Source organism: Erpetoichthys calabaricus, chromosome 17 (genome assembly GCF_900747795.2).
Source record: "Erpetoichthys calabaricus chromosome 17, fErpCal1.3, whole genome shotgun sequence".
Lineage (NCBI taxonomy): Eukaryota > Metazoa > Chordata > Cladistia > Polypteriformes > Polypteridae > Erpetoichthys > Erpetoichthys calabaricus.
The window spans coordinates 12,706,694-12,730,929 of NC_041410.2; the positions used below are offsets into that span (position 1 = coordinate 12,706,694).

The window sequence follows — 24,236 nt, forward strand, 5'->3', positions numbered from 1 at the left end:
GTATAGTAAATGACTCCTCGTGTCCTCTTGAAATAATTGTAATTTCTAAGATACATGAATTTTCCTGTCATTTAAATAATTCTCTTATTTATATATCTAACTTTTCTTGCCCAAAATGTGACCTATTGTGTAATATCAGACTCTTCGTGTCCTCTTAAGTAATTCCATTATTTTTTAAGACAGACTTTTCCTGCCATTTAAATAATTGTCTTATTATTATATCTAACTTTTCTTCTCCAATTACATAATGTGAACTATTGTATGAATATCAGACTCCTTGTGTCCACTTAATTAATTCTGTAATTTCCTAAGATATATGAATTTTCCTGTCATTTAAATAATTGTCTTATTATTATATCTAACTTTTCTTCTCCAATTACATAATGTGAACTATTGTGTAATAAGTGACTCCTCGTGTCCTCTTAAGTAATTCGGTCATTTTTTAAGATAGACCTTTCCTGTCATTTAAATAACTGTCTTATTATTATATCTAACTTTTCTGGCCCAATTACATAATGTGAACGATTGTGTAACATGTGACTCCTCGAGCCTTCATAAATAACTTTAATTTCCTGATGAGCTGCTGCCCTCCATCGCTGTGCTGTTCTCCTTTGCCCCCCTCTTTTCACATTTTGTGTACCAGGAGAGCCAGCTCGCCGGCGCCACAGACAGGTAGACTTGGCTGTTACTTTACCTCCTCTTACCATTCCATTGGTACAGATAGCTGACATGGAGAGCCCCGTCAGAGTTGTGACCACCACACTCAAGGATATGATGACGACTCCAAGACCTGAAAAAGCCCAAAAATCCCTTAAATGTGAAATGCTCTCATACGTACGTGACGGAAGGACTTGGCACGTATGCCCCATGGACTACAACTTCCTTCGATTCTCCAAAATGTTTACACCTGAAATGTACTTAAAATGGTTTGCCGGAGCTGTAGGGAGTGTTGGGAATGTGCTGACAATTGCAGCATTTATTAGCGATGTTTAAGTCTGTTAAAATAAAAAGTAAAATAAAAAAATGGAGAGTCACCGCCAGCATGCTGTCCCACATCTGCATCCAAGATTCCTGTTGAAGAAAAAGATGATGCCCAAATTCCATTTGGAGGTAACTAGACGCTCCTTCGTGTCCTTGGAATGGAAGCTGCTACTGACTTGCTGTTCAAATGTACTTACAAATTGTCCAATAGAAACAAAAACAAAAACCAACTGTACCTGTCCTGTCCTCCACGGGCTACCCCGGGCAGCATAGCCATCTGTACTGACGTTTTATTAAAGATAACGGAGGATGCAAGCTTTGGGGTGACCCCAGCACACGGGACAAACTAAATACGTTACCTCCCCGGACACATCCGTTAGTCGAAATGGCTGAAGTTGACAAGCCGGTAATTGAGGTTACCATGGTAGCCAGAAGAATAATAATAACGCCGAGACCTGTCGGTGATGAAGACAAACAGTTACATGCCTGATGGTGCCACAGTGGGCTACTGCTAAGTTTCTGCCTTTTTTTTTTGCCCCCTTTCCCTTTTATTCCCAGACTTTTCAATGTCTTGCTGATCTGATTCAGGCTCACAAGACTGACAAGTCACAAAAGAAAGGCGCACCTCCCAGTGGAAAGCGAAATTCTGCAATTCCTGCAAAGGGAAAAAATGAGCACAAGTTGGCCTTCACTTCCTACCACTTTCACATACTGAAGAGAATCATTAAAAGAGTTTCTCCTTCCATTCATCCTGTTAAAATGGAGGGTTGGGGGGGAGACACACTGAACCTTCCATGATGGGCTATGAATTAAACCTTGCTGAGGACCTCACTGGAAGAATTACCTGGAGGACCACCACTTAACCCTTCAATAGCTTTACGCCATCGAGTCCTCATTACTTTGGCTTGACTCACTGCTTTGCCTCGCTTGCTCCAGTAAAATTACCTCCTTTCACATGTCCATTAGTGGCAATGGCAGAGGTGGACAAGCCAGTAACAGAGGTCACTGTCACCGCTAAGAGGATGATGATGACACCCAAGCCTCAAGAAAGAAAAACAAAAGGGAAAGTGTTGCTTAATTTTCATAACCAAAAAATCTGTGGGAAGATAAAGAATATTAAGCAGCTCTTTCTGGCCATTCACTTCTTGGATTGCTTGCTTTATTTTTTTGTTATATATTTTACCATGAAGCTAGACAGATGGAGTTATCAGTTATGAAGATCCTGACACACAATATTGTTGAAAATGAGCTGCAAGTGTCAACCTCAAAAAAAACAAAAAAATAATCAGGAGTCGTCTCCCCTCGACTTTCTCGTATACTCCGATATGAGGATGGATATTTGAGGAGTACACCGCAAGACAATAATTATATATTTACATTATATCAATTAAAGAACCATCAACAAAAAATCAAATCAAATGAATAATATATTGAACAATTATTATAAAAGGGGCGGCACAGTGGCGCAGTAGTAACTCTGCTGCCTCGCAGTAAGGAGACCTGGGTTCGCTTCCCGGGTCCTCCCTGCGTGGAGTTTGCATGCCCCCCCCCCCCCCCCCCCGTGTCTGCGTGGGTTTCCTCCCACAGTACAAAGACATGCATGTTAGGTGCACTGGAGATCCTAAATTGTCCCTAGTGTGTGCTTGGTGTGTGGGGGTGTGTGTGTGTGTGTGCCCTGCGGTGGGCTGGCGCCCTGCCCGGGATTTGTTCCTGCCTTGCGCCCTGTGCTGGCTGGGATTGGCTCCAGCAGACCCCCATGACCCTGTGTTAGGATATAGTGGGTTGGATAATGGATGAATGGATGAATTATTATAAAAGTAAAGTTGAATAAACTGGACTCTGCAGCTGCATTAACAAAAAGTACCACATCCGGTTAACGGAAATAGCTCAAAAGTTAATAGAAATCTACATTTTGTACCTAATACTTGTATGCAAAATTTGGTTGAAATAAGTGAAAGTGTCCTCAAGTTATCGTGTTTACACACACACATACACACACACACACAGAGACATAATTCCAAAAATGGTACTTTCAGACTCAGGCAGGTCTAAAATGTCGAGATTCATCAAAATCTTGACATCGAATCCTCAGACAATTACAATACTTTCCCTATACTTCGTATACGAGAAAGTAAAAAAAAACACAAAGCCAGACCTGAATTTCACTCAGGACCGGAGCCCAAAAAGAAAAAAAAGTTGGCCTCACCACCAGGGCTGTGGAGTTGGGAGACAATTTTGGGTACCTGGAGTCAGGGTCGGAGTCGGCAAAAATCTACCAAATCTGACTCGTAATAAATTTAAATCATAATGAACAAAAAAATACAGCAAGTTCAAATGTCCAATTTCACAAACAGCAGTCATAATTACATACTTGTCTGATGTAAGAATAAAGCCTAGTGCATAGTTGTGTTACTACTACTGTGAAGTTCAGCTGAGCTATTATACAACCTGACATTCACATATTTGTAATCTGGATTATGGTACAAAAAGTGTTTTCATTTTATTTCAGATATACAGTGGAACCTCGGGTCACGAATGTCTCGGAACACGTACAAATCGGGTTACGACCAAAAAGTTTGCCAAATTTTTGCATCTGTTCACGACCACACACTCAGGTGACGAACAAGCCAGTTTCCCTTCCGGTTCGTACGCACCGATGATTTCCGCACGTGTTCAGTCTCTCCCTGCGCATTGGTCTCTAAGCAAGTGAAGAGTGGTAGTGTTGGTCAGAAGAAAGGTTCGAAGAAAATTGAAATCGAATTAAAGAAAGAAATTATTGAAAAGTATGAGTGTGGCGTTTGTGTTACTGATCTTGCTGCTGAGTACAAGAAGTCAAAATCTACGATTTCGACTATTCTAAAGCAGAAAGAGGCCATTAAAGCAGCTGATGTTGCAAAAGGAGTTACAATGTTAACCAAGCAGAGGTCTCAAGTGCTGGAAGAGGTGGAAAAGCTGTTTCTAGTGTGGCTGAACGAGAAGCAACTTGCAGGGGATAGCATAAGCGAGCCGATGTTATGCGAGAAAGCCAGGAAGATTCATGGCGATTTGCTGCAAAACTATCCTTCTACGAGTGGTTAGTTCTTCCTCCTCACTTCCTTCATGCCAGAACTCGACTCATGCAAGGTTAGATTTCTTGATTGTTTATGGTTATGGTTGATTTTTCAAATTTTCATTTTTTTCCCTGTGCTTAAAATTCATTAAAAAAAAGTGTTTACAGCGAGTGGTTCGTAAGGCTGTTAGTGTGAACTTGCAATGTTAGTTTTCTCTGTTGTTCAAGGTTTTCTCAGTGTTATTTAATGTTTTTACATTTAGTTTACTATTGCACTGTGCATTCTATGGTATAATTAACTATTTTTGTGCTTAAAAATATTTAAAAAATATATATTTACATACAGTTCATAAGGTGTGGAACGGATTAATTGTATTTACATACAATCCTATGGAGGAAATTACTTCAGATCGCGACCAAATCGGATTGCGACCAGAGTTTTGAAACGAATTACGGTCGTGACCCGAGGTTCCACTGTAATGTGTTTAACAAGTTCATTTGAGTGTAAACAAGTGATGTGATGTAGGAGTGTGCTATGGCCTGATGTGTGTTCAGGGGTTCTTGTCTTTTGTTTAAACTGGCCAATACGGTAGAGAGTCAGCCTCCTAGCCAGTAGTTCTGTGGTTAAATGATGTGTATGTTGCCTTCATTCAATCAACATGGAAAATACATTAGCATATTAAAAACAGAGGAGTTCGAGTTGGGGAGTCGGAGTCAGAAGTGCTGGAAACTAAGGAGTCGGAACCAGAATCAGAGTTGAAGGATTTATCTACCGACTCCACAGCCCTGCTCACCACTAGGAGCCAAGCCCCAAACTTAAAAGACAAGCTTATAGGCTGCACAGCCTTTTACAGTCCAAATGTCCAGCAAAAAGTGGACAGGAAAACTGTAAACCCCTGGTCTAAAGACGAAAACCATCCATCCATTGTCCACCGCTTATCCGAAGTTGGGTCGCAGGGGCAGTAGCCTAAGCAGGGAAGCCCAGACCTCCCTCTCCCCGGCCACCTCCTCCAGCTCCTCTGTGGGGACCCCGAGGCATTCCCAGGCCAGCCGGGAGATATAATCCCTTCAGCGTGTCCTAGGTCAGCCCCATGGCCTTCTCCCATTTGGATATGCCAGGAACACCCCCTTAGGGAGGCGTCCAGGGGGCATCCTGACCAGATGCCCAAACCACCTCAACTGACTCCTCTCAATGCGGAGGAGCAGCGACTCTACTCCGAGTCTCTCCCGGATAACTGAACTCCTCACCCTATCTCTAAGGGAAAGTCCAGCCACCCTGCGAAGAAAACTCATTTCGACCGCTTGCATCCGTGATCTTGCTCTTTCGGTCACTACCCAAAGCTTGTGGCCATAGATGAAGGTAGATCGAGTGGTGAATCGACAGCCTCGCCTTTTGGCTCAGCTCTCTCTTCACCACAATGGACCGTTGCAGAGCCCGCATTACTGCGAATGCCGCACCGATCCGTCTGTCAACCTCCTGCGCCATTCTTCCCTCACTAAAGACAAAAACCAAGTTCTTTTAATCTTTAATTACTGATTTAAAATGATTCAAAAAATATTTAAAAGAAATAAAATGATAAAAAAGGAAACAAAAAAGGTTTGCCCCTTCGGTTCTACATAAATGGAACAAGGCAGAAAACGCTGAAAGCAATACATATATCAACATAATACAAAATTACAAAATGATTAAACACAATATTAAATAAATAAAATGAAGAAAAAAAAACACAATATTAAATAAATAAAATGAAGAAAAAAGAAAAAACAATAACCTGAAACAACAGCTAAGACAATGCCTGAGTGGCTCTGGGAGAAGTCTGTGTGTCTTTGAGTGGTTCAGCCAAAGCCTAGAGAACATGTGTGGTGTGGCACGTGGCTGGAGGTTGTACCCAGCTGGGACACCCAAGAGGACCGGAGGAGTGCTTACGCCTCCTCCAGACCATGAGGGGGCGACCGCCGTGGTGGCTTTGGGGACCACGGGTACAGAGCTTTGAAGCTCAACCCTGTAGGGGCCCGTGGTCACCGCCAGGGGGCGCCCCAATGCCTGAGGAGTCCTGGCCCTCGGCACTTCCGCCACACCCGGAAGTGCTGGGGGGAAGAAGACCAGGGACACCCGGAGTGCTTCCAGGTGCCGAGCCGGCACTTCCGCCACACCAGGGAGTGCCGGCAGGCACTCATTGGGAGGCACCTGAAGCACGTCTGGGTGGGTTTAAAAGGGGCCACCTCCCTCCATTCGATGGCTGGAGTCGGGTGGAAGAAGGACAAAGTCTTGGTGGAGAGCAGTGGAGGTGGTCTGAAGGAAGAAGAGGCATTGTTTGAGGGCCTGGACTTTTGGGGAGATAGGGGTTTGTGTGTGCACTATTGTATATATTAGTTGTTTAATAAACGTGTGTTGGGTGTTTAAACGATGTCCGCCTCTCTGTGTCCAGGCTGCTTTCCACAGTGGAAAGACCTGAAGATGGCAGTTAACAGATGTTTCCCATTCAATATAAAGGGCATTGAGATGATCTGCCAGGAAGAATGGGATAAACTGGCCAAATCCCAGTGTGCAAAGCTCGTAGAGACTTACAAAGAAGTCTCAACGGCTGGAATTGTGGCCGTTTACAAAGTATGAAATTAAGGGTCTTCTATGAACGACAGATTTCAGTTTAAGATTTTTAATACATTTTCAAACCTTGTCATTATGGCTTATTCAGTGTCAATGGCAAACGTATCAAATTTAAATTTAAATCTAGAACATAATAAAATACTGAATTCTTTCTGAATTCGGGGTAAATGAAATCGTTAGGTACAAACACTGAGCTAAACACTTGTTTTTCTCACTTGCTTTTTGTTTTTTATGATGTAACATACAGTCTTACAAATCCTGAGTGCTGATTCCTTCCGTATGGTACAGAAAAAGGAACCCCACAGTGACATGTCAAAAGATTCATTTCACTTTTACAGAGAACTTGTTTTCCTCAAAGAGGTTTAAAACTCGGTGCCAATTGAAATAAGCAGCTAATTTGTGAAACCAGGCTGCACCTGCCACCTGTCATCACCCTCACATCCTCGCCATCGTTTCTAACCCACTAAATGCAGTTTCACAGCCCCCAGTGACCTTTGTGAACAGTTTATGACAAGTGGCACTTACTTGACCATTCAGGCCCTGCTCACGAGTTTTAAATGTGCTCCACCAGACTCATTTACGAGAAGTTAAGGTTATGATTCACGCCATCAAATGTACATGCATCGCTTGAAAAACACCAATGAGTCACCCAACTGGCTATTTGAGCAGCTAATTGCCCACAAATGCCCGCAGCCATGAGTTTGATTGCAGCTTCTTGGACTTGCCCTGCCCTCCCTTCTCTTCCTGCTCCACACACTTCGCACCTTTTCAGCTTTCAAAAATAGGCCATTAGGTACGCATCATTAAACGTTTCCAAGCCATTCCGTCAGGCACAGGGCTGCTGCCAAATGAGATGTGTGAATAACGGCTCTCTTGACCCCAACAACTTAGCCGCCTTCCCTGATGGTGTTGGCCCAAAATGCAATGAAGAGGTGTATCTGAGCTTGTGCGTGACATTGCTGAACACCTCAGGGTGACCCTTAGGGTAAAGAACACCTAAGAGGAACACCATGAACCTGGGGTGGCACTAGAAAACTTTCTCAGATATGACTTCAGTGAGGCCACATGACAAGATGAGGGATTTGGAATTTGGAAAATCAAGACTACATTGTAATGGCCAACACGCATGAGATGAGGGCCAGACGTCCTCTAATGGTCATCATTCACTTAACCAGCCAAGGGGCCAATACAACAGAGAGATTGGGGGAAGCTCTATGTCAAGGCTATATGTCACCAAACCCACAAGATGGCAGCATCTTTGGGCTTTGGTACTCATTCCACCACCTGTGGAGAATGCTAGGAATTGTAGTCCAGGGTCCATTGGTGCCACCAGGGGGATTCTGGAAGGAGTTTAGAAGGGACATATGTATGTCCCAGAAGTGCTTCCAACGGGCAATGCCCTGGCACCGAAAGTACTCCCAGGGCTTCAATAAAAGGAACCGCACTGTCTTATCCAGGCGAGTCATTACCGGAAGAGGAGTCAAAGTCTCTCAAAGGAGGAAGGAGAATTGTGTATCATGTATTCTGCTGGTGTTCGTATAAATAATCCCTTATTTGAACTTGGAATTGTTTTGGGTATTACAGTGTCTGTGGTTTAGGGCTCAATGGCGCCCCTTTGTGGTTACAACATACAGTATATATACAGAATATTGCATATACTGTATATTGGGGGGGCACGGTGGTGCAGTGGGTAGCGCTGCTGCCTTGCAGTTAGGTGACCCGGGTTCGCTTCCCGGGTCCGCCCTGTGTGGAGTCTGCATGTTCTCCCTGTGTCTGCGTGGGTTTCCTCTGGGTACTCCGGTTTCCTCCCACAGTCCAAAGACATGCAGGTTAGGTGTATTGGCGATTCTAAATTGGCCCTAGTGTGTGCTTGGTGTGTGGGTGTGTGTGTGCGCATCCCCTGCCCAGGGTTTGTTTCCTGCCTTGTGCCCTGTGTTGGCTGGGATTGGCTCCGGCAGACCCCCGTGACCCATTTGTTAAGATATAGCGGGTTAGATAATGGATGGATGGATGTATACCAGGGGTGCCCAACTCCGGTCCTGGAGGGCAGCAGTGGCTGCAGATTTTCATTCTAACCCTTTTCTTAATCAGTGACTTGTTTTTGCTGCTAATTAACTCCTTTTCCTTTCATTTTAATTGACTTGTTTTTTAAGATTTATTCCCCTGATTTTCTTCATCGTTCCTCTGAATTGCTTCATTTCTTTCCTTAAATGGCAGCCAAGCAGAAGTGAATGAAGACCAACTAAGTCAGGGCCTGAAACTCCAACCAGCTTCTTAATTAGGTGCCCAGTCTTGTTGTTAATTAAACCCATTCTTTAATTCCATGGCTTGTTGCTGCATTAATTGTGCAATGGCATACATTTCCAAAATTGTTGATTTTCTCTTGTCTAAGAGCACCGTTAAAAATGTTTTGGGGTCCTGAGCAGATCAACATTCCTGAGACCTTCATCTTTCTTTATGTTCAGATATTGTATGATGGACACCAGTTGTTTTGGCTCATTTTGTATCTTATTGTTTGGCTGCTAATTAAAGAAAAAGAAACAATTGAGGGTCTGGGTCTTCAAGAGCAGGTCAATTACAATGAATTCAAAAGAAGTTAATTAGCAGCAAAAAACAGGTCACTGATTAAGAAAAGGGTGAGAATGAAAACCTGTAGCCACTGGAGCTCTCCAGGACTGGAGTTTGAGACCACTGGTGTATTGTGACCAGCCACAATATTCAAACCACTGGCAGGTGAAGTGAATGACATTGATGAGTTCATTACAATGGTGCCTGCCAAGGGTATACTGGGATATACTGGGCAGCAAGTGAACACTCAGTTCTTGAAGGTGGTGTGTTAGAAGTGGGAATAATAGGCAAGTGTAAGGATCTGAGGGGCCAGATTGTGATGACTAGACGACTGGGTCAGAGCTGACTGAAAGGCTACAGTAAACCAGATGACCAGCTATGGTGAGCAGAAAAGCATCTCAGAATACACAAGACATCAAACCTTGAGGCGGATGAGCTACAACAGCAGAAGATCACGTAGGGTTCCGCTCCTGTCAGCCAAGAAGAGAAAGATGAGGCTGCAGTGAGCACAGTTTGACCAAAATTGGACAGGTGAAGTGGGAGGAAAAAAAAAAACGAAGCCTGGTCTGATGAAATCTCCATTCCTGCTGAGGTACAGAGATGGTAGGGTCAGAATTTGGCGCCAACAGCATGAATCCATGTGACCAACCTGTCTTGTGTGAATAGTCCAGACTGGTGGTGGTGCTTTAATGGTGTGAGGAATGTTTTCTTGGCACACTGTGGGCCTGTTAATACCAGTAAAGCATCGCTTGAACGCCTCGGGCTACTTGAGTGTTTGTGCTGACTGTGTGCATTCCTTCAAGGCCACAATTGACCCATCTTCTAATAGCTGCTTCCATCAGGATAATGCACCATGTCACAAAGCAGACTGGTTTCACAAACATAACAATAATAATAACAATAATACATTTTATTTCAAGGCGCCTTTCTAAACACCCAAGGACACCGTAGAGATAATAAAATCATAAAACCAACAAAAACATGCATGTACACATACACATATACACACTGTATATCTATATCTATGGAACTGAGAATACAGCAATAAGAATACAGCCTAAGGTCATGTAGTGTAAGCTAATCTAAATCAGATTCAGTGGCTTTGGTGCACTAGAGGGGTGACAATGAGACGACCCCCAAAACAGGAATGAATGGTTTAACAGCTGGGGGCCACTGACATTTGTCCCTCCTCATCTGTTTTTTCACTCGTTTTGCATTTGGCTACAGTCAGTGTCATTCCTCGTAGCATGAGGCCATACCTGGACCCTCCTGAGTTTGGTGGCACAGATAGTCCAACTTCTCCAGGGTGGCAGGTACATCAATACGTGCCACCCATTGCCAGAAGGTTTGCTGTGTCTCCCAGCACAGTCTCAAGGGCATGGAGGAGATTCCAGGAGACAGACAGGCAGTTACACTAGGAGAGCTGGACAGGGCCCCCCGTAGAAGGTCCTTAACCCATCAGCAGGACCCACCGGTATCTGCTCCTTTGGCCAAGGAGGAACAGGATGAGCACCACCAGAGCCTACAAAAATGACCTCCAGCAGGCAGGCCACTGGTGTGAATGTCTCTGAGCAAACAAACAGAAACAGACTTCATGAGGGTGGCCTGAGGGCCCGACGTCCTCTAGTGGGCACCGAGCTCGATTGGCATTTACCATAGTATACCAGAATTGGCAGGTCCACCACTGGCGCCCTGTGCTTTTCATAGAGAGAGGTTCACCCTGAGCACATGTGACAGACGTGAAAGGGTCTGTAGAAGCCATGGAGAATGTTATGCTGCCTGTAACATCGTTCAGCATGACCGGTTTAGTGGTGGGTCAGTGATGGTCAGTCTGGGGAGGCATATCCATGGAGGGAGGCACAGACCTCTACAGGCTAGACAACGGCACCTTGACTGCCATTAGGTATCGGGATGAAATCCTTGGACCCATTGTCAGACCCTGTGCTGGTGCAGTGGCTCCTGGGTTCCTCCTGGTGCACAACAATGCCCGGCCTCATGTGGCGAGAGGATGAAGGAATTGATGCCATTGACTGGCCCCCACATTCACTTGCCTGACCTCACTCTAATAGAACACCTCTATGTGGGACATTATGTTTCGGTCCATCCGACGCCTCAGCCTGTCCAGGAGCTCAGTGATGCCCTGGTCCAGATCTGGGGGGAGATCCCCCAGGACACCATCCGTCGTCCCATTAGGACGTTGTCAGACATGCATATAAGCATGTGTACAACATGGACCAGAACCTCAAAGGAGAATTTCTTACATCTTATGGAATCCATGTCTTTAAGGAATGTGGCTGATTGGAGAGCACACGGAGGCCCTAGTAAGTATTAGGATGGTGCTCCTCAGAATTTGCTCAGTAACTGTAGATATTTTGAAAGTTTGTTTATGTGGGAGGCAGTTTATCATAACACCATCGGTCCTTCAGTTCTAAGATCCTCATACAGTGCAGTCCAGTATTTATCCATCCAACGATTTTCTGAACTCACATCTGAACTGGTGGTGTCAGGCCACCATGGGACACACATCTCCAAGCACATGCCAAACCAATTCTAAGCCATCAATTGACTTTTCCTCATTTTGTTGGATGAAGCAAACAGGGAAAAAAAAACCTGCATGGGAACACAGGGAGAACATCCAAACTCCACACAGGAATGTGAGTGGATGACCTGCAGGAGTCCTTGAACAATTCGGTAGTCTTGGGGTATCAACGTGGTGGATAAGAAGATGTGGAACTCTGAAGCCTGGTGGAGGACATTGATGAGCTGAGCAGGGTAAGCCATCTGCTGCCCAGAATTCACACAATAAAGGGGATGGCAATGGACTTTCAGGAGCCTCCAGGGAAATTAAGTTTTAGATACTCAAAGTATATGAGAACCTGGGGATGTAACTGGGCAGAAATCTGGATTGGGCCGCACACACGTAACCATAAATAAAAGGGCACAGCGGAAGAATATGCAAACTCCAGACTAATTTGGGCTGGGTGGGGGATTAAACTGAGGTGGGGCGTCAAGGCTAAACTGTATATAATATTCACTGAATTGACCGACGCATTTATTCAAAGGCGACTTGCAACATCTGAGACACAGTAGGTGACGTTTCTTTTGTTTTTTCCGATTGCAGCACAAGCAGATGAAGTGATCTGCTGAAGGATGCACAGTGGTGTCAGTACTGTGGGATTTGAACCCACAACCTCAGGATCTGCAGTCCAAAGCCTTCACCATACTGCCTGCCCAGCAGAGAAGCCGCAAAGAAAAGAATGAAACACTTACCGATGCCCGCCTGACCGAAGATCCAGGACAGACGAATAAAAAGCATCACTCCCCAGATGTTCAACATGCACCTGACCTAAGATGAGATGCAAAAAAAGAAGACAATCAGCGTCTGAAGTGGGTTACAAGCTCGACCTGGAAAAACATCACAGTGGGCCACAAATGGCCAGTTGACATCGATCTGTGCAAAATCAGACAAGAGCAGTTTTAATAAAGGTAGACAAACCCTTACACCTCGACAGGTAGACCACTGCAGAATGGGTGTGTCAGCAATGCAGGGGGCTTCCCAAGAAGTAGACTCAGATACCTCCTTGTTCATGTTATGTACCTCAGACAACTGAAATTGGACTAACATGGGACTCTCTGGAGACTAAGCTGCTAATAATCACAATCAATGAATTAATGTATGTCAAAAAATGCCAAATTATACTCACTGTGATTCAATGTTGTATAACAACAAAACGTGAAAACTTGCAAAGGGGTGAGTACTTTTTATAGGCACTGCATATAGTGCTTTTCATAATTATCTATTATATAGCACCGTTCACACCCACAAATCTGTTATATAGTTATTTTCCTATATGTGAGTCTATTTTGTATTGTTTCATATCTGTGTATCTTTCTTTTATACAGTGCCTTTCATATCTGCCTATTCATCTATCAGTCCATTATATAGGTTTTCATATACTAAGGGGCTTCACCCCCTGCTCACTTTGCTCCACCCCCCCCCCCAAAAGCTATGTGTCAACCACGTCGCATCTCTGCAGCTGGCGTTGTGAAGAGTGGGGCTGAACGCACCCCAAGGAGATGCGGCCGCTCCTCCGACACCCCCTCTTAAACGGTGATACAATGGGAAACATAGTTTTTTTTTTTTTTTACCTCCTCTTTGCTCGATCAGCTGCTGGCTTACTGCTGCCATGCCACATGATCTTCATTTCGCACGGCGCGCTTCTACCATATTACCTATGTCCATATATTTGATCTCTTTTCACTTTTACCTTTTCATCAATATCGCATTGAATTTTGATTCCATGTTTGGAATTACATCGTGCCAACGCAAGGTATAACTGCCCGTGAGTGAATATTGATTCTTCCTTTCTACAAGAAATGTGTGTGACATAACCACGCAGGACTTTTCCAATTCTCTTTGCATAAGCTCTTGTTCGCAGGGCTTCCGGCCCCGGGCATGGTTACATCTCTTGGCACGAAGACTCGTCTCGCAGGACGTGAAAGTGTCTCTGAGACAATCACCTCTCGTCTCATTCCAAGATTTTTTTATTATAGATAGATAGATAGATAGATAGATAGATAGATAGATAGATAGATAGATAGATAGATAGATAGATAGATAGATAGATAGATAGATAGATAGATAGATAGATAGATAGATAGATAGATAGATAGATAGATACTTTATTAATCCCCAAGGGGAAGTTACTCATTCCTCCGGACATTATACGGGGAGGCTACCCTAAACCTTTATATTTGTTCAGTCTTCTGTTCTTGACATAACATATTTTATTACTTCTGGTAGTTCTTATAGAGTGTGGTGGACGAGGAAAGAAGGGTCAACAAAATCTGGAATAGTTTGGGGTGCCAACACGGCCCTCCCTGTTTATTAGTAAGTCCAAAACAAAAATAGCGCTCAATGGCAAATAAAGACAAGTGCCACATAGCCCCCTCTGTTCATTCGGCTGTGCTGACGTGTCTGCGTGGGTTTCCTCCGGGTGCTCCGATTTCCTCCCACAGTCCAAAGACATGCAGGTTAGGTGCATTGGCGATCCTAAATTGTGCTTGGTGTGTGTGTGCCCTGCGGTGGGTTGGCACCCTGCCCAGGATTTGTTCCTGCCTTGAGCCCTGGGATTGGCTCCAGCAGACCCCCATGACCCTGTGTTAGGATATAGCGGGTTGGTTAATGGATGGATATTAGTCTATCTATTATATAGTGTCTTTCACATCTGTGTATTTTACATTTGTCTATCCATCTATTATATAGTATTTTCATATCTATCTATTATACAGTGCCTTTCACATTCATCTATCCATCCTTTCCCATTTATCTATCTAACAGCCTTTTTCCTATCCGTCTGTGTAGCCGTGAAGCTGCTGGTTCCCTTGTTCCTTCCATTATATGATAGCAGAAGTCTAATTCCGTTTTTCTCTCCATCTCCATCCCTTCTCCATCACAGGAGGTCTGCACACACCCCTGATTTTGTGTTTCTCTCCCTCTCCACTGGACTGTATACAGTGTGATGCCTCCTCACTGACAGATTACGTTGTCGTTGTTTTCCAACACAATGTTTTTCAATTACCCTACCTGGAGACATTGAGTGGCACTTGGTCTCATTGCCTGACAGAAGCAGGTACCATAAATATATGAAAGAGTTCAATGGCATATGCTATCTTTACTGAAAAGTAAAAACTGATTTATCGATTTATATTGAGTGAATGGAATTGCTGTCTCAGGATCAAAACACCATTAAAGAAATTCCAGATTAAAATGTAGTTTGTATTGATCCTGACTTAGTTTTGCCGTTGCCGTTTGCCTTTATTTAAAACACAAGGAGCTTTGACAAATGTGCTGTGCAGGACACTTATTACAATGTGCAAAGACCTGAAGTGCCTGGCGAGACGCCTATGAATTATGGCTGTGGCATTTTGATACCAGCACAATGCCATTAATTTTCTGCCTTCTGCAACAGCAGCCAGCCTTGACTTTAAGTAGTAATTCCCCAAAGGACGAAAGACAGATATCCTTGTGCTGTCAAGAAGTGATCATTAGCCCTCCAAATGCTTTCACTTTGCTCTTGAAAAGTTCATTCCACTTTAAAAAGAGTTTACTTTCTTGCTAATTTCTAGAGAAAAACATCTATCATCCTCAATAAAAGGTAAGTCTGTGTGTCCCTCCGGTTGCTATGTCATTCCAACAGGTGGCACATCACAAATATTTGCAGCAATAAAATGCATTGAATTTGTCAATCCAACAGATGGTGCATCATAAACGTTAACACTGCTTTAACAAATCTCATACTAAATGACATATAACAAAGACGCATGCATTGCATTTGCCATTCCAACAAATGGCAATTACACATATTAGCGCTGCTTTTATGAATCCTATACCAAATTGCATATAAAGGAAATAAATAATAAAATTTATCATTCCAACAGATGGCACATCACAAATAATGGCACATAACAGAGATATATGCGTAACATTTTCACACATTTAACACTGCTTTAATGAATCCCATACTAAATGGCATATAACAGATAAATGCATTGCACATGTCATTCCAACAGATTATGCATCACACACATTTGTAGTAAGATGGTGTATCACACAAATTTGTAGCAAGAAAATGCATTGTATTTGCATTTGTCATTCCAACTAATGGTGTATCACAAACAACATTGCTTTAACGAATCCCAAACTAAATGGCATATAGCAGAGATACAGTGCATCCAGAAAGTATTCAGAGTGCATCACTTTTTCCACATTTTGTTATGTTACAGCCTTATTCCAAAATAGTTCGCCTGGAGTTTGCCAAAAGGCACCTGAAGGACTCTCAGACCATGAGAAAGAAAATTCTCTGGTCTGATGAGACAAAGATTGAATTCACGTTTGGGGGAAAGCAGGCATCGCTCATCACCAGGCCAATACCATCCCTACAGTAAAGCATGGTGGTGGCAGCATCATGCTGTGGGGATGTTTTTCAGCGGCAGGAACTGGGAGACTAGTCAGGATAAAGGGAAAGATGACTGCAGCAATGTAGAGACATCCTGGATGAAAACCTGCTCCACAGCGCTCTTGACCTCAGACTGGGGCGACGGTTCATCTTTCAGCAGGACAACGACCCTAAGCACACAGCCAAGATATCAAAGGAGTGGCTTCAGGACAACTCTGTGAATGTCCATGAGTGGCCCAGCCAGAGCCCAGACTTGAATCCGATTGAACATCTCTGGAGAGATCTTAAAATGGCTGTGCACCGACGCTTCCCATCCAACCTGATGGAGCTTGAGAGGTGCTGCAAAGAGGAATGGGCGAAACTGGCCAAGGATAGGTGTGCCAAGCATGTGGCATCATATTCAAAAAGACTTGAGGCTGGAATTGCTGCCAAAGGTGCATCGACAAAGTACTGAGCAAAGGCTGTGAATACTTATGTACGTGGGATTTCTCCTTTTTTTATTTTTAATAAATTTGCAAAAACCTCAAGTAAACTTTTTTCACGTTGTCATTATGGGGTGTTGTGTGTAGAATTCTGAGGAAAAAAATGAATTTAATCCATTTTGGAATAAGGCTGTAACATAACAAAATGTGGAAAAAGTGATGCGCTGTGAATACTTTCCGGATGCACTGTATATGCATTGCATGTGTCATTCCAACAGATGGCTCATCACACACATTTGTAATAAGAAAATGCACGCATTTGTCATTCCAACAGATGGCACATCACAAACATTTGTAGTAAGAAAATGTATTACATTCTTCATTCCAACAAATGGCACATCAAAAACATTTGTAATAAGAAAATGCATTGCATGTGTCATTCCAACAGATGGCTTATCACAAACATTTGTAGTAAGAAAACGCATTGCATTTTTCATTCTAACAGATGGCTCATCACACACATTTGTAGTAAGAAAATGCATTGCATTTTTCATTCTAACAGATGGCTCATCACACACATTTGTAGTAAGAAAACGCATTGCATTTTTCATTCTAACAGATGGCTCATCACACACATTTGTAGTAAGAAAATGCATTGCATTTTTCATTCTAACAGATGGCTCATCACAAACATTAACAATGATTTAATAAATCCCATACTAAATGGTATATAATAGAGATGTATGCTTTGCATTTGCTATGCCAACAAATGGCACACCACAAACATTTGTGGCAAAAGCTTTTTTATTACTACAAATATTTGTGATGCACCATTTGTTGGAACGATACACGTAATGCATTATATTAATTCATGCATTACAAAACACAGTGCAATAGACACTACATTGCAAACTTTAATGCTGAGGTCTATATTGATTACTAGGATTTCAACCTATTTCAGCCAGGCAACACAGCAACTTATTATATAATAAAATATACTGTCACACATGGGTGTCTAAGGATCACCCTACAAGTTCTAATAAGGTACTCAATACCCTGCCAGCACAAGAGCAGGCGCTGTCTCTAATAGTATGGCCTCTTTTCTCCCCTGCAGTGCCGACAAGATTCCCAGTAAGGGCAACTGATCCCTGCCATCTACACTCTAAGAAGCTCCACCTCTTCCGGAGATGGCTGTAAAAAACCGAGAGCTCCTAGAAGATGGCAACTGAGATTTGGGAAAGCATTCCAGGATGACAGAGCTCCCCAACAGTTACCTTCTCTAGAGATCTGATTTTTCCGACAAACCTAGGAGGCTAAATAGGCAGCTATTCTGCAGGTTTTCTGCTGCGCCACCGCATTCTCATTTTTCTACTGTTTTATGGACTTTGGAAGTAAACAGGATAGCCCCGGCAACGAATTGTTCTTTAGGTCTCCTCTGGTTCTTTTGATCCTGACAATTCACATCACATTATTAAATCCACCTCTCCCTTATCAGAGGGTTCCTCACTTTTGCCTGCACGGAATCCTGAACTGTTGAGGTGTGGATTCAACAAGATATTGGAAATATTCTTTAGGTAGTTTGGTCCATGCTGACTCCATAGCATGACACACCTTCAGTAATAAACCACTCAGGGGACTGTATGGGACATTAGAGTGAACCGAAATCACTGTCATATTCTTGGAACAATCTTGGCGCTTTGTGACATTACCCACGTGAAAAAGGACAGACTGTGGCCATAGAAGGAAGGTTGGCACACAATGCTTAGATATGCTGGGGCACTCCCAAGAATACTCAGTTGATATTAGCAGACCCCATATCTGCTAGTAAACATCAAGATTACGTTACCACCACCAGTGTGCAGCAGTGGCACAAGGCTGGAAGGATCCATGAAGCTCCCAAATTCTGACCCAGCTGTCCACACATCCCACACTAATTTAGTGTCGCCAACTCATTGAACCTGCATGCCTTTGGACAGAACATGGAGCAACCAGAGGAAAACCACAAAGACACAGGGGGAACATGCAAACTCCATGCAGGGTGAGGCCCAGGACACAAAACCTGGTCTCCTTCATGCGATACAGCAGTGTTAACTACTGCATTTTATTAAGGTCAGTCATTTTCTAACCCACTTTGCCCTGAATGGTGTCACGGGGGATGCTGGCACCTATCCCAGCTAGTACAGGGTACAAGGCAGGAACAAACCCTGGACAAGGCACCACACACATTAGGGCAAATTTAGTGTCATCAATACACCTAACCTGCATGTGCTTGGACTGTGGGAGGAAACCCACAGAGACATGAAGAGAACATGCAAACTCCATGCTGGCAGGACACATCTCCTAGAATTTAGATATCTAACTTGCCACCCATTTTCAGCGTTGTTTGAATTTCATCATTTTGAAAAAATTGTGTAGTCTTTGCCTTTATATTTGAACGCTTGTGAATTAACACATAAAAAGTTTTTTAAATTTCTACAGTACTTGGTAATGGAGAAGTAGGCGACATCGGTATCCCATGTTAATAATAATAATAATAATAATAATACATTTTATTTATTCATTGGCGCCTTTCTAAACACTCAAGGACACCAAACAATAGATAAAACACACATTATAAACAAAACTAAATAAAATACAAAAATTAAAATGAGGCATAACAATATAATAATCCAAGAGAAAAAGCACTCTTAAACAAATGAGTTTTAGTTTTAGTGTTAGTTGGCCATCAGCACAGATCACAACTTACCAATACACCCTTGATCCATCCAAACTTCACAAATCCGCCCTGAGATTCTTCTTCCTTTGCAGCTTCCTCATCTGTCGGCACACTGTCACCATTTGCTGCCACTTCAGCACTGCCTGGTACAGCAGCCATATTCTGTGAATCAGAAGCACATGAATTATTTACTGAATTAAATAAATAAATCTTTCAGAATAAGTTACATTTTACTTAAGTTAATGGACATATCATACATGCATATGTTATATGTAAACGTCTACGCGTGGAAGTGTGTCTGTCTGTCTGTCCGGCCCGGAAGTAAGAGATGGAGTCGGGGTAAGGGCTCCACCTCCGAGGAAACAGAAACTTGCTTATCCGCTAATAACACAATCGAGGCCAGCATGTCGACAATACGAAACCTCCGAAGAAAGACTAAGTCGCTTAGCCTCTAACATCTGTAAAACGGTATCCCTCCCGCCGCTAATACACAAGCGATGCAAGCTAATCCTCCTAGGAGAGAGATGCCCAGAGTCATTCCTTTCAAATACCTGACATCTCTAAATTCAGTTTTTTCTCTGCCAATTTCAATAGTTTCTAGAACCCCGGGCCTTTTACAGCATGGGTTAACACAGCTATTATATATATATATATATATATATATATATATATATATATATATAGTATTAGACGGCCAGGAGCCCTGCCCCACTGGGATGCCGGGAGGAAGGAGGAACCGGGAGAGCAGCGCCTCTTTTCCCTGGGTACCCGGCCGGTCCTTGATCCCTGGGGGACAGCACTTCCGGGACACCAGGAAGTGCTGACAAACCAGGGATGGTTTATGCCCGGAGTGCTACTGGGTGCAAGGGCAGCACTTCCGCCACACTTCCGCTGCTGGAAGTCAGTCATCAGGCACCTGGAGCACATCCGGAAGTGTATAAAAGGGGCCACCTCCCTCCATTCAATGGCTGGAGTCGGGAGTGTAGCAGGACAGAGCTCGGAGGAGAGGAGTGGAGGTGGACCTGAAAAGGCATTTGAGGAAGAGGGCCTGGACTTTGGGATGAAGTGGGTTGTGTATGTTTCACTTTTGTAACTATCGTGTAAATAAACGTGTGGGGGTTGAAATCAACAATATCTACCTGTCTGTGTCCGGCCTGTTTCCCACAATATACAGTATATTTTATATATTATATATATATATATTGTCACACACATGTGCGAATAGGAGGCAGCTTAAGGGGTTAGAGAATAAAATTAACACATCCGTCCAGGGGGTGGCAGGGTGCACTGACTCTCTTTTTAAGTCTCCTACAGATCTTTCCCGGAAAATCCTGCCAGGAGACGGTGCCTCAGGTCAGAGCACATCACTTCCTGTCCCGGCCCCGAGGATGACATCACTTCCTCAAATCTCTGTATAAAACCACACCCCACTCCTTCGGAGGACAGTTCTGTTTTGGACTCTGTCTTGTAAACACTACTCGCTTCACAAACCTTTTACTTTTGCAGCCAGGCTGCCCAAACCTTTGCGATGTCTGGTATCTCTTTCTGTTACACTATATATATATATATATATATATATATATATATATATATATATATTCACGGCATTCGAAGTCTGTGTCACAATCTGATTGTATGGGTGGTTACCTTCCAGGTAACGCTTTGTGGTTGGCCAGCAATCTGCTAACATCCGCCACGGTGCCCTCAGTTTGTGAAGAGCAGATCATAGAATGGTTGAAATAGTTTACTGTCAAATAAATGCGAAGAGTACACGACACGTGTTTCGCCCTCATTCTGGGCTCATCAGGTGTACACACTCCACTGCACTCACTCTCGGGAATCGAACCTCGGACGTCAGCGTCAGAGGCGATGCCCCTAACGTTGCGCCACGGCGTGTGATTCGTTTATTTGACAGCATATAGATCGGGGTAATTACATTCACGGCATTCGAAGTCTGTGTCACAATATATATATATATATATATATATATATATATATATATATATATATATATATATATATATATATATAATATATATATATAGTGACAAATGGTCGGGCCGATGCCTGGCCGGGACGCCCCTTCACCACATCTGCCAGGGGGACAAGGGTTGGAAGCCCAGTATCTTCCCCTGGACGCTAGATGGCAGCCTCCCTGGGTTACAGCAGTGCCTTGGACTCCCCCAGGGCTTCATGGGGGTTGGAGTTCTGTGCAGCTCTGTGGGGTTCCGCAGGCACCAGCTGGCTCCCTTTTGGACACTGGTTTTGCCTTACCCGGAAGTGCAGCCGGATGTTGGCAATCAACCACCTGGAGCACTTCCGGGTACCCAATAAAAGGGAGCCAGCGACCCTATTGCAGCACCCCCTGGCGGCGCCTGCGGAAAACAATGTGCCTTTGAAACTTAGGAAATGCTGGTAATTCTACTTCAGTACACCACAGAAACATCTGACACAAAGATCTAAAAACACTGAAGCAGAATACTTTGGGAAAACCAACACTTGGGTCATTCTCAAAACTATTGGTCACGACTGTAGATAGATAGATAGATAGATAGATAGATAGATAGATAGATAGATAGATAGATAGATAGATAGATAGATAGATAGATAGATAGATAGATAGATAGATAGATAGATAGATGTGAAAGGCACTATATGATAGATCAATATCTAGCACTGTGTGGCTCAGTATGGTCTCAGACTACAACACAAGTCATGTACTTCTTTAAATCTTAGATAAATTACTTTTTAATGAAAGTCCTCACATTCCCCCCCCCCCTTTGTATTCCACACACTACCGGATTTCTGTTTGCTGGTCGAGGAGTAACTTTATGCAAATGGCCACACAGACATTCAATACATCTTTTGAAAAATGATCCTGGTGAGATGTACACCGTGCGTACACTTTGAAATATCATCATGCAAGCACAGCTTATAATGTATCAAACTTTTCACACCTTACTACCCATTCATCATTTTACAAAAAAAACAAGTCTCCTGTATTAGCATGACAAATTAGATCTTTTTATTCGCAATGAAATGAAGCTCCGATTGCCGGTCTCAAACTAATTCTAGCCGCTCGACGAGTCCTCCTCATGCTTTGATATCTGCTGATTGAGCAGACATTTATCAGCCACTCGAAGCAGAGACATGACGGATGATGACATTAAAACAGTACAGCAGTGTTAAGTAAGCCCCATGATATTTTAAATGTCACATTAGCTTAATATTCATTTGTGCCCAATATGAAAAACTCACTTTTTTCAGTTTTAGAGCATGCTTAATAACACTAAAGCTTGAGTGGCTTAATACGCATCCACCAGCAAAAAAAGCTATGATTATTCAATCTAGTTAGACTGAAATATGTGAGAGTGTCATTATTACTGAAAACACATCCAGATGAAGAATATTTTTAAATATATTGTAGCAACATGCACTTTCGATCCATCCTTTTTGTTTTTTTAACCTAACTGCTCTGGCAGAGCGTTGTGACAACAAAGCAGGAACAGGCTGAAGAAGGGACGCCGGTCTTTTGTAGGACTAACACACACTTTACACTCATTCAAAAAAGAATCTTAGGGGTTTGTTGACATGACACGGCTAATTTAAATCAACATTACTCAAAATAAGATTAATTTCTATCACAACTGGCTTAAATTTCTCAGGTGACGCTTTAAGTACCAATTTTGTAAGAAGAATGTGAATGGATTTCTCCGCTTTAAACAGCAGCCCCGCTCACTGTAATCATTTCTAGGCTACACTGCCCAATTGTCTTCAGCTGAATTTATATGCTTGTGTTCTGAAGCTTTACAAAATGATTATTGAGATAATTCACCATTAGCCCTCTACTTTAAGCTGGTTCAGCTAAAACTGGGCTTTACATATCTAATACAGGGTGGGGCATAAAAATCTCCCACATTTCGAGGGAGGACTGTGTGGGCGGCCATCGGGGTACAGAGGTGGACTCGCTAGGTCTCATTCAGTAGGTTAGGCTCGACCGTTTTCAGTACCCATCATGAGTTGGACTGGTGAACATCAGGGCTTTGTTATTCAAACGTATGAGAACAACCGTTCTGTGATATTGATGCAGAGAGCGTTCCATACCCACTTCACGCTCGGTTGAAATGCATCTCTACCAGATCGGAAAACGATTTCCACATGGTGGGCCGGTCACCATGTGACTTTTTCCTTTGGGGATACCTAAAGGAAAAGGTTTTCAAACATCGTCCTCGATCTCTTGAGGATCTGAAGGAAAGGATCAGACAGGAAATCAACGCCATTCCGCCTAAGATGACCCGGAGAGTGATGGAGAACTTCCGGGAACATTTTCAGCAATATATTGCCAGCGATGGCCGTCATTTGTCTGATATGATTTTTGAAATCCATTAAAACAAAACTGTTTATGTAATTTAAAAAATATGTACAAATTTTTTTTAGATAGCTTTGTTCGTTTTTTTATACCCCTTCAAAATGCAGGAGATCTTTATGCCCCCACCCTGTATAATTGGCTTGGATGTCATGATAACGTGATTTGTGACTAAAGGAAGAAAACAAATCTCACTGACAGAGAATCGCCATTCACTTTGAGACAGCATGCAGAAACGGAGAGCCTTTCCCATTAACAGGTCATCTTTTAACATTTTCAAGTTGAAATAAAGGGACTTCTGCAGAGTATATTATTTTTTGTGATGTTTTGTATGTTTGTACATTTTATCAGTTATTTCTCATGGCAAAAAAATCCCTTATTAGCATAACTTTAGTTCATTTGCATGAAGGGATAAACCTTTTGGCGTGGATATTGCAGAGTTTTGTCTCTCTTCCTCCTTTTACAGTGTCATGGAAAGATAAATACTGTACCCAACAATCCGTTTAAGTGCTAAAGATGTTTGTGGTTATAAAAGTGTTTTTTGGGATTGTCAATCTTAGATAATCT

The 24,236-nt window shown here is 43.0% G+C and overlaps 1 protein-coding gene across 3 annotated transcripts in view; it reads right to left on the reverse strand.

The window, feature by feature from the left end:
- The window catches only part of slc12a1 (solute carrier family 12 member 1), a 105,174-nt gene that overhangs the window by 75,657 nt on the left and 5,281 nt on the right, over positions 1–24,236 (reverse strand). The window contains exons 2-4 of one of the 3 annotated variants that reach the window (XM_051920665.1): positions 19,334–19,465; positions 12,477–12,552; positions 695–790 (exon numbers count right to left, since the gene is read on the reverse strand). In XM_051920665.1, the coding sequence (XP_051776625.1) occupies positions 695–790; positions 12,477–12,552; positions 19,334–19,465 (304 nt within the window). Of the gene's footprint in view, positions 1–694; positions 791–1,340; positions 1,437–1,926; positions 2,023–12,476; positions 12,553–19,333; positions 19,466–24,236 lie in introns of all 3 variants that reach the window. The other 2 variants (XM_051920664.1, XM_051920666.1) reach the window with 2 other exon arrangements.